The sequence below is a fragment of the Lolium rigidum genome, chromosome 7 (genome assembly GCF_022539505.1).
Source record: "Lolium rigidum isolate FL_2022 chromosome 7, APGP_CSIRO_Lrig_0.1, whole genome shotgun sequence".
In the NCBI taxonomy this organism is placed as follows: Eukaryota; Viridiplantae; Streptophyta; class Magnoliopsida; order Poales; family Poaceae; genus Lolium; species Lolium rigidum.
In genome coordinates this window covers 284,011,575-284,025,466 of record NC_061514.1, presented here as the reverse complement: position 1 = coordinate 284,025,466, position 13,892 = coordinate 284,011,575, and the positions used below count along the sequence as shown (strand labels likewise).

General features: G+C 47.3%; 3 protein-coding genes across 3 annotated transcripts; all 3 read left to right on the top strand.

The window, feature by feature from the left end:
• Nucleotides 1-1,724: 1,724 nt before the first annotated feature.
• On the top strand, nt 1,725-3,992 carry LOC124675328 (large ribosomal RNA subunit accumulation protein YCED homolog 1, chloroplastic-like). Its single transcript, XM_047211395.1, has 2 exons — nt 1,725-2,260; nt 3,257-3,992. Exons 1-2 carry the CDS (start codon nt 1,731-1,733, stop codon nt 3,678-3,680), a joined length of 954 nt encoding a protein of 317 aa, XP_047067351.1. The 5' UTR covers nt 1,725-1,730; the 3' UTR covers nt 3,681-3,992.
• A 2,072-nt stretch (nt 3,993-6,064) lies between these two features.
• Nucleotides 6,065-8,497, top strand: LOC124675747 (homoserine kinase-like). Its single transcript, XM_047211821.1, has 2 exons — nt 6,065-7,255; nt 8,085-8,497. The coding sequence occupies exon 1, from the start codon at nt 6,109-6,111 to the stop codon at nt 7,249-7,251; it is 1,143 nt and encodes a 380-aa protein (XP_047067777.1). The 5' UTR covers nt 6,065-6,108; the 3' UTR covers nt 7,252-7,255; nt 8,085-8,497.
• Nucleotides 8,498-9,713: 1,216 nt separating this feature from the next.
• LOC124672870 (serine carboxypeptidase-like 17) lies at nt 9,714-13,508 on the top strand. The gene is made up of 12 exons (XM_047209031.1): nt 9,714-10,005; nt 10,101-10,177; nt 10,274-10,396; nt 10,585-10,687; nt 10,875-10,912; nt 12,207-12,308; nt 12,395-12,475; nt 12,559-12,696; nt 12,812-12,883; nt 12,966-13,195; nt 13,267-13,312; nt 13,425-13,508. The coding sequence occupies exons 1-12, from the start codon at nt 9,714-9,716 to the stop codon at nt 13,506-13,508; spliced, it is 1,386 nt and encodes a 461-aa protein (XP_047064987.1).
• Nucleotides 13,509-13,892: the final 384 nt, after the last annotated feature.

The window sequence follows — 13,892 nt, the reverse complement described above, 5'->3', positions numbered from 1 at the left end:
CATGCGGTCCGGCAGGCGGGCGGCAACCGGCCGCCTCCCCCTTTTTCTTTTTTCTTTTCTTTTTCTCTTTTACCTTTTCTTTAATAACTATTGCTCCCGAACTCCGATTAACATGAAACCAATTTTGTTGGAAAGATAACGACGAATGCTATCCAATAGAAAGTGCAAACTCAAGAACCTGTAGGAGGGGATTTTATCATGAATATAAAAGGGTAGAACCTTATATCATGAATACCCGGTAAAATCACCCAACCTCGAAAACGCAATAGAAGATGCATGCGAACTCCGTTTTCGATGAACTTGGGCTTGTTGTAAAGCTAGCAACAAGCTCAAGAACCTCACATAGAGAAACACCAAGAAGCAATAAGGATATGCAAAGTATGCAAAGGATTGAGCTCCCTAAGACGATGTGATCAAGTTACCCAACCGAAAGCCCCTCTTAATAGTGCGGCTATCTATCCTATAATCCGGTCTCCCAACATCCACCTTGAGACCGGTAAAAGGAAAACCTAGCAAGGTCATACCTTTGCCTTGCGCATCCCGCTTGATCTTGATGATAACTCTTCAAGCTTCACTCAGCCGGAATGCCACACTTGACCAATGTTGCTTCGTGAAGACTCACAAATGCTCCCCCATACACTATGATGGGAAAGCCCCATTGATGCACATCTTCACATGTCCATTATCACCAAATGGACGACAAGCTTCAAGCATGTGATCCACTCAAGATACTTATCTTGAACTTGTCCAACTCAACCTTGTATCTTCTCATACGATGTTCTTGATCCAATACACAAGGTATACATTTATCTTCATGGCATCCATACTTGAATCCAACACATGGAGAACAAGTAGTACCTATGGAATATTCCTTCATATAAACTCAATGAAAACATTAGTCCATAGGGGTTGTCATTAATTACCAAAACCACACATAGGGGCAATGTACCCTTACAGCCTCGCCACGTCAGCTTTTACCCTCACTCTCACCACACTCTCACCCCACGGTGCCAGTGCACGGGCTATAGTCCCAGCTCTCACTTCTCTCTCCTCCACATCACCCAACGACTTGCTGCCGTGGACGAATCAAATCGCGCCACCCGCTCTCGCCCCGCTACCGCCCCCACCGGCCAGCGCGCCGCTCCCGCTCTCGCCCCCTTCTCGCCCCGCTCTCGCCTCCCTCCGCACCAGCGCGGGCGGCAGCCGGGCGGTAGCGGGCGGTACCGCCGGGCGGTGGATCCGTCGCCCCGCGCTGCCGTCTCGCCGCCAACTCGCCCCGCTATCACCCCGTTGCGGGCGATACCGTCCCAGCTCTCGCCCGCATTGGCACCAGCCTAAGGAGTAAGGATGGTTGCCACTGAAAGGCTTTTCTCTACTAATACTATATGGTAACAAAGTGAATAGGAAAGATGCGTGCATGTGTGTCAGGAAATATCAGAGATAGTGAATTTTCAAATCTAATTGCGGATGGACGGTGGCTACGTGCACGGGATGTCACACGCTACAAGTGTATTTCTCAAGGACATAGCTACGCTCCACTGCTCGTGTCATGATATCTTGCATATTATGGAGAACAAAAATATCTTCCATTTGGCCTTCTTGTAACATGATGTTTTCTTATTTTTTCATAATTATTCCATGATTGATGGTTATTGTAGAAATATCTTCTTGTATGAGCCTTGGAAAGAAAATAAAAGTTCCCTGCTCACTTCGGAGAGAAAAGAGGAGAAATGATGGTGTGTTATCCGGTCGGCGCCGCGGCGCACTGCCACTGCCCGCTCCTCCTCCCCCACCGCACGCCGGCGACGACCGCCCTCCTGCAGCGCCGCCTCCTCCAGCCGTGGTTACAATCCCGCCGGCTCCCCTCCTCAGCTGGGCGGCCATGGGGGCGCCGCCACGCCGTCGACCCCGACGATGCCTTCCTCACGCTCGACCTCGACGAGCTCGAGGGCCTTGACGGGGACGACGACGACGAGGACGGGTCGTCGCCGTGGGAGGGCGCGCTGGTGTACCGGCGCGACGCGGCGGCGCACCACGTGGAGTACGCCACCACGCTCGAGCGCCTGGGCCTCGCCGACCTCTCCTCCTCGCACTCCAGGGCCCGCGCCGCCGCCATGGGCATCCTCCCCTCCACCAAGACGAAGCCCAGGGACGGCGCGGAGACCACGCCCGTGCTCGTCTCCGTCGACGTCACCAGGCGCCGCGGCCGCCTGCGCCTCGACGGCATCGTGCGCACCGTCATCACCCTCGGCTGCTACCGGTTAGACCCCAATTCTTGCTGCCTCGTTCCTCCACTGTATGTTTCAATGTATGTGTATGATTGCAGAGCAAAAGTGACATTCCTGTTACTACCACTTTGATTTAGTATTCTACAGAACAATAGCATAAATTCTCTTGCTGTTACCTTTGCATAATGTCTAATTGTGTGTTATTGATAGACGATTAATTGTTGCAAGAATTGGAGAGAATGAAGTGGCGGTCTTGATACTAGCTTAGTTTCACCCAAAAGAAAGCAGCAGCAAAACAGCCAACCAAATTTCGAGTAATTTGTACAACTAGCTTGCTAGTTTTAAACTTTTAATAACCTGGCATTTTCAGACTTGAGAAATTTCAGAGCCGAGTGACAATCTTGATACCAATTTACCCTACAGAAATGTATTACCTCTCCACGATATAAGACCTACCAAAACATCTTATATTTAGGAACAAAGGTAGTAGCATTGTTCTGTTGTTATTGTATCGCATCACCTAATCAGCATTTAAACTGCGGATGGCATTCCAGCTTTGACTTGCTCAAATATTCAGTTCAAAAACCTGTTGCTTTGGCCATTGGCTAACAGCCAAGGATACTTCGTTAGCTAGTTTGAGAGTAATCTGGCAGACTCATGTGTGGCATTTTCAGACTGTCTATAAGGACAGACTTTGCCTCCATGGTCTCCATATCATGTAGAGTCCCTTAACCTTTAAGAAAAGTTATTTAGTTCCCAGAGAGTAATATAATCTTTAAGCTGGAGCTGACATGTACTGATACCTCTGCCAGAGACAATAAGCAGTCAAAAATTGTAGTCCAACTTAACTGTGACAACATGGAAATATTTCCATGTAAGACTGGTATTTCACGGCCCAGGTGAATGCCTGAATTGTCTGAAAAGTGGAAACCTATCATTCTGACGACTAGGTTGTTTTGTTGCACAACTCTAGCAAGGTTGTTGTTGGTTCTCTTATTTTAAACTCATTATTATGCTTCCTTTTACAGGTGTGCCGAGCCAGCGCCACAAGGTATATTCGCCAACTTCTCCCTCTTACTGACAGAAGACCTGGTGGAGGAACCTGACGTGGTTGACCTCGGCACCGTATACGAAGAAGACACTACCAAGTTCCCTTCAGTGACCGGGAGCCAGGACGAAGACGACCAAGACATCGACTGGGATGACCGTGTGCACTTCCCGGCCAGTGAGAAGGAGGTGGACATCTCGAAGCACATCCGGGACATCATCCACCTGGAGATCACACTGGATGCCTTCTGCAGCACAAGCTGCAAGGGTTTGTGCCTTACCTGCGGCATGAACTTCAACACGGGCAGTTGCAGCTGCACCGAGGAGGAGGAGTTGCAGGACAAGGATGTCAAGAGAGCGGGTACTTTCAGAAACCTGTTGAAGCCGTTGCAAAATCGACGATGATGACGTTGTGAACGGCGTCGCGTAGGTAGGGTTTTTGTGATGTTTTTATAGAAGGGATTTCGTGATGTGTCGTGATAATAATCTTGTAACGTCTGTGTTGAACTGTGTTTTTGGTGTTCAAAAGTTGCTGCTCTTAGAAGGATCATAGGTTCAGGTATTACGAAAAGGCTACTCAAAATCGTTGTCTTTACGCTCATCCTGTAACATCTATCTGTATATGTCGTCAGAAAGAATTGACAGAAACTGTTGCTGGCAATGCTTTATTTTGTATGTAGAAATCCAGGCCAATGTTCTGGTCGATTGGGAACAATACCAGCAGCTCGTTTGCGTCATGTTTTCGTCACTGATGGATCCAATGATTAAAAAGAACTAAGAGATGAACGAAATTATAAAGGAACCTTTGTCTACAAATTGCATATTTGCCACACCATGGACGTTTGGTAGACTGAGCCGAATTTGGGGCTCCATGAGAGCAGGCTTAGTGGGTGTTAGCCCGTTGCAAACGAGCTACGAGCCACTTTCGGTGGTCATGCATCAATGTTCACGAAGGAACAACAAGGAAGCATGACAAAGGTTTATTACTTAAGGTGATCATGCATGTTGTCCTCATCGTCAAGCACGAAGCAAGTGCCTTCTTCGGTCCATTTGAGTTTGCCCTCACTTTTTAACCTGCTGCTAATGAGGCTCCACATGTTCCTCCACTTCCCGATGTGGTTGTAAATCTGAAGAGTGCTCACAACGATGCCAATGAAATCAAGAACACCATTGGTGACCTTCTTTATCTAGGACTCTTTGAAGCCTTGGTTAAAGCATACACCGCTTTTCAGAAGCTCAACTAACCGGTTCAGGACGAACTCAGACACATTAGGTTGCCAAACCATTAAAGGTTTGTGTGCATACAATGATTCATCATGCACATAAGTTGCGGGCTCATTTGAGGTCATGGCAATGATGTTGATTGACGGAGTTGACAAATCGGGGAAGCTAACAGGTATGATCGCCTACATTATGTTATGGAGAGCATTGCTAAGCATTGTACCACAAAACTGATAAACCATAACTATACAGATCTCTAAAGTAGAACAAGAAAGAACAAAGGCTTCTTACTGTTAGAGGGAGAACATGTAGCACATATATAGGTAGGGGAAGAAGGAGATCCCCGCACAGAGGCAGTCAGCACAATCGTCTCCATGGACGACGAAGATCCAAGGAGAACCAACGTCGCAGTGCTTGACGAAGATCCAGGAAGGACGAGCGTCTTAGAAGGGATCGACTACAATCGAATCGAAGCTATCAGATCTCCCCATGTATACCAATCAGTTCGATTTGACCTAGAGGTAGGGGTTGGGATTCTTACAACAACTGGATGAACGATGTAGAGTAAGAAGCGGACTCTTCGTGGCCAGTCACCACTGCAACGGTCGAGTCACCGCCACCGACCTCGGGGACCTTGCTAGTGCCAAAGAGACGACCATGTCGCTAGATCTCGAATGGTGAGCTTGAAACAGGGGAAAAGGGAGATTTTGATTTCGCGGTGGGAGAGTCGTCTCTAAATACGGTGGCGAAATTTCACGAGTGGTGACCGAATTCGTTCTGCTGCTTTTTCGCCGTGCCACCCGAGATCGCGCCATCTCCCTTCGGTGGCTATGCAAGAGCTTTTGGATGAGACGATGGTGACTCGCTGGAAACGGGTGATTCGACCGTTCCTGCCGAACCAGGTCTGGTGGTGCTTTAAGAACCGTGTTGGCCACAACTTGAAAACCTTCCAACAATCAAATGCCCTCATGTGCCAAATGCGCAACAATTTAAGGCAGATCAGGAATGACAGAATCGATTTCAGATGAGGATCAAGGACATGCACACTCATAGTTGAGGACGAAGACGACGACCACGACGACCGGAGCCAGAGGCGACGTCACCATCGCCATGGTGGTCGATCGTGCAGATTTGTAGTGGGTTGGGTTTACACCTGGGCAAAGCTTGGGCTGCGCCGGGCTACGGGCTAGGCTTTAAAAAGCCCACGGGTAAAAAGTCAGGCCCGAGCCCGGCTCGACCGTCGGGCTTGTAATTTAAGCCCGAACCCTGCCCGAATGAGTAAAAAGCCCGGTCTGGCCCAAGAAACCCGGCCCAACCAGACTAAAATGAGCAAAAAGGAAGGCCCGAGCCCAGCCTGGCCCGACGTTCGGGCTTAGATTTCAGGCCCGAGGCCGGTCTGGCCCAGTATTTTCGGGCCGGGCCATCCGGGCCGGGCTGCCCATGCCCAGATGTAGTTGGGTTGCCTTTGCCTTTGCCTGTGTGGACTGTGGTGGGTGGTGGGCCATAGCTGTAAGTTTCAATAGGTATCCAACCGGCAACCCCGTCCCGTGCGCGCTCGCAAAGGTCAAAACCTTTTTCACAGACCAAACCCACCCTCGCACCAACCCCAAAAATGGCGGCGGCCACGACGGCATCTCCGGCCACCGCGCCGCCCTCCTCCTTCCCCTCCACCACCCGCAAGTCCCCCCTCCCGATCCTCCGCCTCCCCAGAAAGCTCAAGCTCCCCGCCGCCTCACTCTCCTCCGACCCGTCCCCAGCCTTCCAGTCCGTCACGGCGTTCGCGCCGGCCACGGTGGCCAACCTGGGCCCGGGTTTCGACTTCCTGGGCTGCGCGGTGGCCGACGCCTCCCTCTCCCTCGGCGACACCGTCACCGCCACCCTCGACCCCTCCCTGCCCGCGGGCACCGTCGCCATCTCCGCCGTCACCTCCCCGTCCCGCCCGCACCTCGCCGCCCGCCTCTCCCGCGACCCGCTCCGCAACTGCGCGGGCATCGCCGCCGCCGCCGCGCTGCGCGCCCTCGGCGTGCGCTCGCACGCCGTCTCCCTCGCGCTCGCCAAGGGCCTGCCGCTCGGCTCCGGCCTCGGCTCCTCCGCCGCCTCCGCCGCCGCCGCCGCCAAGGCCGTCGACGCGCTCTTCGGCTCCCTGCTCTCGCCCCACGACCTCGTCCTCGCCGGCCTCGAGTCCGAGAAGGCCGTCAGCGGCTTCCACGCCGACAACATCGCGCCCGCCATCCAGGGCGGCTTCGTCCTCGTCCGGAGCTACGACCCCTTCACGCTCGTCCAGCTCCCCTGCCCGCCCGCACTACGCCTCTGCTTCGTCCTCGTCACGCCGGAATTCGAGGCGCCCACCGCCAAGATGCGCGCCGCGCTGCCCAAGAAAGTCGACATCGGCCACCACGTCCGCAACTCCAGCCAGGCCGCCGCGCTCGTGGCCGCCGTGCTGCAGGGCGACGCTGCCGGCATCGGCTCCGCCATGTCGTCCGACGGCATCGTCGAGCCCACCAGGGCGCCGCTCATACCCGGCATGGTCGCGGTCAAGGCCGCCGCTCTGGAGGCCGGGGCGCTGGGATGCACCATCAGCGGAGCCGGCCCGACCGCCGTGGCTGTCATCGAGGGGGAGGAGAAGGGGGAGGAGATTGCCCGGAGGATGGTCGACGCCTTCTGGTCGGCGGGGAAGCTGAAAGCGACGGCCACCATCGCCCACCTCGACAGAGCAGGTGCCAGGGTTATCTCAACGTCTAGATTGTTGAAGTAGAAAGGTACCTTGCTTCTTTGTCTCTCTGTATGTGTATCACATTGATTGAACATGTTTCTGGCCATTCAGTGTGGTACATGTTTGCTAAACTAAAACATCTCTTTGCGAAATTAGCCTGTTGTAACTTTCATGCCTGTTCGTACTGCGTTTGCAACTTTGCATGCCTGTAGCAACTGTACTTTCACACCTATTCATTTGTCATTTGGGACAATTTCCCATGTAAAGAAAGAAAAAGAGTCAAAGAAAGAATGGGAGCTGTTTTATTTCCCATGCGAAATCAAAAAAGAGAGGTCGAAGATACCATAACAATGTGTAGTTGGATCTCCCACTTTTTGGAATGTTCCAAATTCCACTTGAGCATCCAAATCTGGATCAATACCAGCACTTACTGTAGGATCACTCTAGTTGTTAGAGGTGTCATGTGCAGCTGTTGCCAACTGATGGAGACGTACGCTCACTCCTGGCGATACAAACATTTTTTTATGTTAGGCGTACCTTTCCCTAGCTGTGAATTTCTTTGCTCATAATGAACTAAAACAGCTAAGATAAACATGGTATGGTTTGGGGCTTTTTTAGCCTTTCAATGTATATTTTAGGATATTGCATTTTTAGTTATTTGTGGACAACTGGCTATTCATGCTGAATGTTGTCCATCATGACATGATTATAAACAGGAAGATTCATAGAACACGCTGATTTTGACAAGTAACAAAGTTGCTTCATAACGTGACTTGGTGCCACTTATTTTACCTCTCACTCGGATAGGGCATAGTTTCCGATTCACATGAGGTATCTATGTCATATTTACACCGTGTTTCTTCTTTTGTCTGCAGAATTTTTGGTGGTCTTGTACCCATTTATGTATTGGGCTGACGGTGTGTACCAGTCCTTTCCTTTCCTGTGTTTTCGGGGGTAGTAGCAAACTGCTGGGCTTGTGCCTGCATTGATCGCAATAAGTTGGTGCAATGTAGTTGAAGACAAAGCCATTTGGTATGGTCCTTGACAGAATAATTTTTCATGTTCGATTAATAATATGTGCCCAATCTTGGGCTGATGTAATTTTTCCCATTCGATTAATAAAATATAGTTGATTTGAGGTACGTCTTGAACAGTATTTTGTGCATTCTTTTGGGAGTTTCCGCATTGTGTCTGAATGTAAGATGACTGGTTGAGTTCTGCCAGATTGACAGCTCACTTGATGAATACTATACTTGTTATGCATAACAATATAGCAATTTTATGCTGACATTAGCATGATGGACTTCATGAGAATGCACTTTTTTTTGGAAGATTTTTAACTCCTGCTTTTTTTTTGTTTCTTTCAATCTCCATTGCATAGTGTCTGAATGTAAGATGACTGATTGAGTTCTTCCAGATTGACAGCTCACTTGATGAATACTATACTTGTCATACATAGATATAGCAGTCAAAACTGGTGAAGCACTAACAATACAACAATTTTATGCTGACATTAGCATGACGGATTTAATGAGAATGCACATCTTTTTTGGAATTTTTTAAGTACCTTTTTTTTTTAGTTTCTTTCAATCTCCAATTTGCTGTGACAATAGTGTACTGAATCTCACATTGATATGTCGTCGGCCCTCAGATGCAGTATACTTAGATCGTTGGACAATAGTGGTTCTTGCAGTCTCGCCAATGCTTTCAGCTGAAGTTGATGGCTCATCTTCAACCATCCCTTGAGAAGTTGTCCTGTTGGATGTACTACACTTACACTGTTGCACAAAAATAGCAAATGTGATCCTTCCTTGATGGGGATCTCTTTCAGGTGCTTTTTGTCGCATCTTGTACAAATGTCTTTGCGTATCACTTCATATGTGGATTGTTGTTGGAAAACCTCAGCACGTGCACTCTCTACTTTATGAGAAACTCTTTGTGCTGAAGCTGATTGCCTTACGGACCTACTCCTATCAAACACTTGCACCTGTGCCTTTCTGGACAGGGTTTTCTTGTTCTACACATACATGCACTTCACTTGTCCACCCATCAAACCCAAATTTGCTGCTGCTGCTGCTGATTCTCTCCCAAAAGATACCAGCCATCGCAGCAGCAAGGCAATTGAGTTGAAGTTGGACGTTCCAGCTGGGTTCTTCTTTCTCTGGCGATCATGAGAAGCAGCTGGGCTCCAGTTACTGATATTAGAAGACATACACTAGTGCCATCTAACACTGCTTTCGTGGTGCTCATTTAGGACTATTATAATGCCTCAAGTAATAGCACAGCGGTGCTGGCTTCTGGAATTAAGACGTGTGTAGAGATCTGATTCTCCATGTAACTGAAGAGGAAGCACGCCGCCAATGACAGTGAAAGTTTCCTGTTTAAGGAAATTAATTAAGATGTCGACTCACTGATGATCATCCTATAAATACAGCTGAGCTGAACTGAGTTGATCCATCCTGTTCCTCTCCAGTCTCCAACCGCTAGCTATAGACGAGGAGACAATGGCAAGTAGCCATGGCTTGGCACTGGGACTGAGCTTCCTCCTCCTCGTGGTCATCGTGCAGAGCGAGAAGCAGCCGCAGAATACTACAGTAGTGAGCCATCTCCCTGGCTACCATGGACCTCTCCCCTTCTCCCTGCAGACAGGCTACGTGGAAGTGGACAAAGGCAACGGCGTCCGCCTCTTCTATTACTTCATTCAGTCAGAGAGGAGTCCGGCAGAGGATCCCGTCTTGCTTTGGCTCACCGGCGGCCCCGGGTGCTCCGCCTTCTCCGGCCTCGTCTATGAGATCGGTAACTGATCAACCATCATGCACGCATTGTCCATATTCATCAGGACGCGGTGTCCATATATTATAAAAGTTAGTATAACTTTGGTGATGTTGCAGGTCCTCTCAGTTTCCAGTCTCATTCCTATGTCGATGGCCTGCCAGAGCTGGTGCACAGGCCAGATTCCTGGACCAAGGCTAGTGTCACTAACCAACCATCATGCATATATATGCAACTTTTTAAATATTCTTATACCAGTTGTATCTTTACATTGCATCGATTTAATCACTAGGTGGCCAATATAATCTTCCTTGATTCCCCTGTTGGAGCTGGCTTCTCATACGCTGCAACAGATGATGGATACAAGTCCTCCGATACCATAACCATTAACCAAATTGCCATCTTCCTTACCAAGGTCCGTCCAATCACATATCGTCTTATCACTTCTATTCAATTTGGTTTATTCGATCGTGTTGTTTATAATACTGCTTCTGAAACTTCCAATCTTCGGAGTTCTCCTGCTACTTTACTAGTGTTTGCCACGTGTAAAGACATTCTCTTATGATGTTAGGGCTCCTATCTCGTTATTTTTCCCATCTGCAGTGGTACGAGGAGCATTCAGAATTCTTACTGAATCCACTTTACATTGCCGGAGATTCGTATTCTGGCTTAATTGTGCCACCTCTAACCTTTCGAATTGCTAGAGGTAAACTTCCTTGTTCTTTAAAAATATTGGGTAATTCCTATAAATTTTGTAAACTTTACTTTATTGCCTATCTCTGCAAAGTTTGCAAAATTAACGTGAATAACAATCTATCTACTCAAATGGTTGACCTTTCTGTTCAACCCTCAATGTATTTCTTCACATGATCTACTCCGTGCCTCTTTTCCAGGTATAAAAACGGATGACAGGCCGCTTCTTAATTTGAAGGTCAGGTAGACCTTTACTGCAACAGCTTTACAATTTGAATAAATATGTGAATCACTTTTTAGTCATTTGTCTTGTAGAACAATTAATCCTGGTGCAGCCTTTTGGTAGTCTTTTTTTGAAACAACACCCCCCCCCCCCTTCAATTTTTATTAAAGAATCCGCCAGTTTTACAACAATACAAACTGGAAACAGAAAGAGAACCAAAATGGACCAAGAGTTCAAAGTAGAAAGCAGGAACCATTTATTACATCCCCATGTGTTCAAAATCACCTATAGTCTTGCTGCTATCAAGCATAATATCAGCGAAATGACATAAGTGTAATCAAAACAAGCACACGGAAACCTTCAATTCGTCAGTCTACCTATAGTACCTGCCCAGCCATGCTGCCGTGAGTATGCTTCTACCGGTAGCTTTTTCATCCTCTGGTTTCAAGTTTTTCTCTGGCTTGACTTTTCTAAGAGATGGGCAGATGGCCCAATCAGTGAGATAGCTAAAGAAACTGAAGATTACAACATCACAATCACTATGGTATCGCTGCTTGAAACAAGCTGCATTCCTGGTTTTCCAAACCACCCTACACACTACTGTCCCTGAGCACCGGCTTTCGCTGAGATGTGAGGAAAAGCACTCGGTGAACTTCAGATGATCAACAATTTACTTCTAACAATATAAATCTCATTGATCATTCCATGTCCACCCTCTACGACTCCCAGTTAGATCATGTGTGCTATCTGGCTGCCTAGTAAGGCCAAAAGCACACAAGATCACTTGCAAAACTAGTTTACACAAAACACACGTGAACTTCAGATGATCAACAATTTACTTCTAACAATATAAATCTCATTGATCATTCCATGTCCACCCTCTACGACTCAGATTATATGTGGTCAAAATAATGTTCCTAACCATGACCCAAAAAGAAAAATCTTCAAGGGGGATTTTTATTTTCCATAAGAATGAGAAATTGACCAAGTCAACTGATTTGAACTACAAGTATAATTTTCTGGCTTGAAAGTATTCAGATAGCCAATTTTCCATCTAACTCTGTCAGGATTATCAGTTAAACATACTGAATCAACTAGAATTTTGAGATTATTCCATTGTTCTTCAGTTTCCCTCCACAAAGTTCTCCTGAATTTGACACACTTCCAGCCAGTACCTTTTACTTTCTTCCAAGTAATCATTTTTTTGGAAAGATTTATTGTACAACTGCCAGAGGTGATCCATTCACCCAGGTATCTTGCCGGAAAAGGGTTATGAGTAGATTCTAATATTCTAAACATATTGCTTCAGGGTTACATCATCGGCAACCCATTAACGGACGTCAAGATCGATATGGCAGCCAAAGTTCCATATGCCCATATGATGGGTCTCATATCCGATGAACAATATGAGGTGGTACAGGGAGTTGCATTGCAGTAATGAGTTGGGTTATTCCATTCATCTCTTATGATTAACATTTGTATGTGCTTAAATTTCAGATATACAGGGAAAGTTGCAGCTCAGTCACCGGTATGCCCCAAAACATGCGATGCACAAATTGTCTTGATGCAATAGATAAGGTACAATATTGCAGCAGAAAGTAAATTCAAAGCCATTTTTGTAAATCTCAACTATTCATGATGTTTTTTTCTTCGAAGTGTAGTGTTTGAAGGGCATAAACACACATCACATTCTTGAACCTGAATGTTCCGAATACGATGGAAATTCAAGTGGCGACAGGATGCTGCTTGACTACAACAGTGGACAGCTCCCCTTGTCTGATATTTCTTCAGAGTGCAGAGTCAGTGAATAGGAAATACCAAATTTGTTTTCTGATATTGTATTGTTTGATAAAATGACCATGTTATTATGATATAACATTGCATTTTCCACTCATTGTTTAATAATTACTGCAGGATACAGGATACACCATGTCCAGTATATGGGCAAATGACAGGGCGGTAAGAGAGGCTCTGGGTGTCCACACGGTAAATACATTACTTGAATAAAAAACAGTGCTGATTCAGGATCCTAATTACAAAAGTTAAGTTAAGTATATGACCAATATAGGAAACGGTTCCTTTGTGGGTGAGATGCAACCACGGCATGCCATACACCACTGACATATGGAGCAGCTTGGAGTATCACCGAAGTGTCACCAGCAGAGGATACCGGAGTCTGATCTACAGTGGGGATCACGACATGACCGTGCCTTTCATCGGCACCCAGGCGTGGATCCGGTCACTCGGCGCCGTCGTGGATGAGTGGAGGCCGTGGTATGTCACCGGACAAGTTGCAGGGTAAGTTCGAGCCTGGAAGTTCTTTGTTAATAGTATGTGATTCCTCTGGTCCTCATTTGATTCTGGTGCAGGTTTGCGACGGTGTATTTCAATAACATCACCTTTGCAACAGTCAAGGTACATAATGCTAGTTTGAGTTCTTTATTACTCTATTTTGATTGCCATATGCCAATGCCAATGGCCAGTGGTTGCAATGTGAAGAAAGTGCTGTGTTTATTTGTTTGATCAGGGCGCTGGTCACACAGCTCCGGAGTACAAGCCCAAGCAGTGCTTGGCCATGGTGTCCAGCTGGCTCTCCAACAGTCCGCTCTGACTTGTTGATCTTCTTGCACGCATGGAACGGGATACTTCTTGTTATGCACATCAACGGTTTTCGAAAAGAATAACTTGTACCACCGTGACCTATTGTTACGAAGAACTGCGGTACTGTTAGTGTTACGAAGAACTGCGGTACTGTTAGTCCTGCAGTCGATCACCTCTGCTGCTCTGTGCGTGTGCACGCCGGCGCGTGTGTTCATTTTGGGTGATTGTTATACTAGTGTTTTTCTTTCTATAGTGTTGATTTCGGGTGAATGTTGTGGCGTGGTTCTTTTTACGTTTCTGGCTCCATGAATTTGACACTTCAGTATTTTACAAGTTTTAGGGTGATTGACATTTTTAATAACCATTCAATGACCTCGATCTGATGGTGATAAAT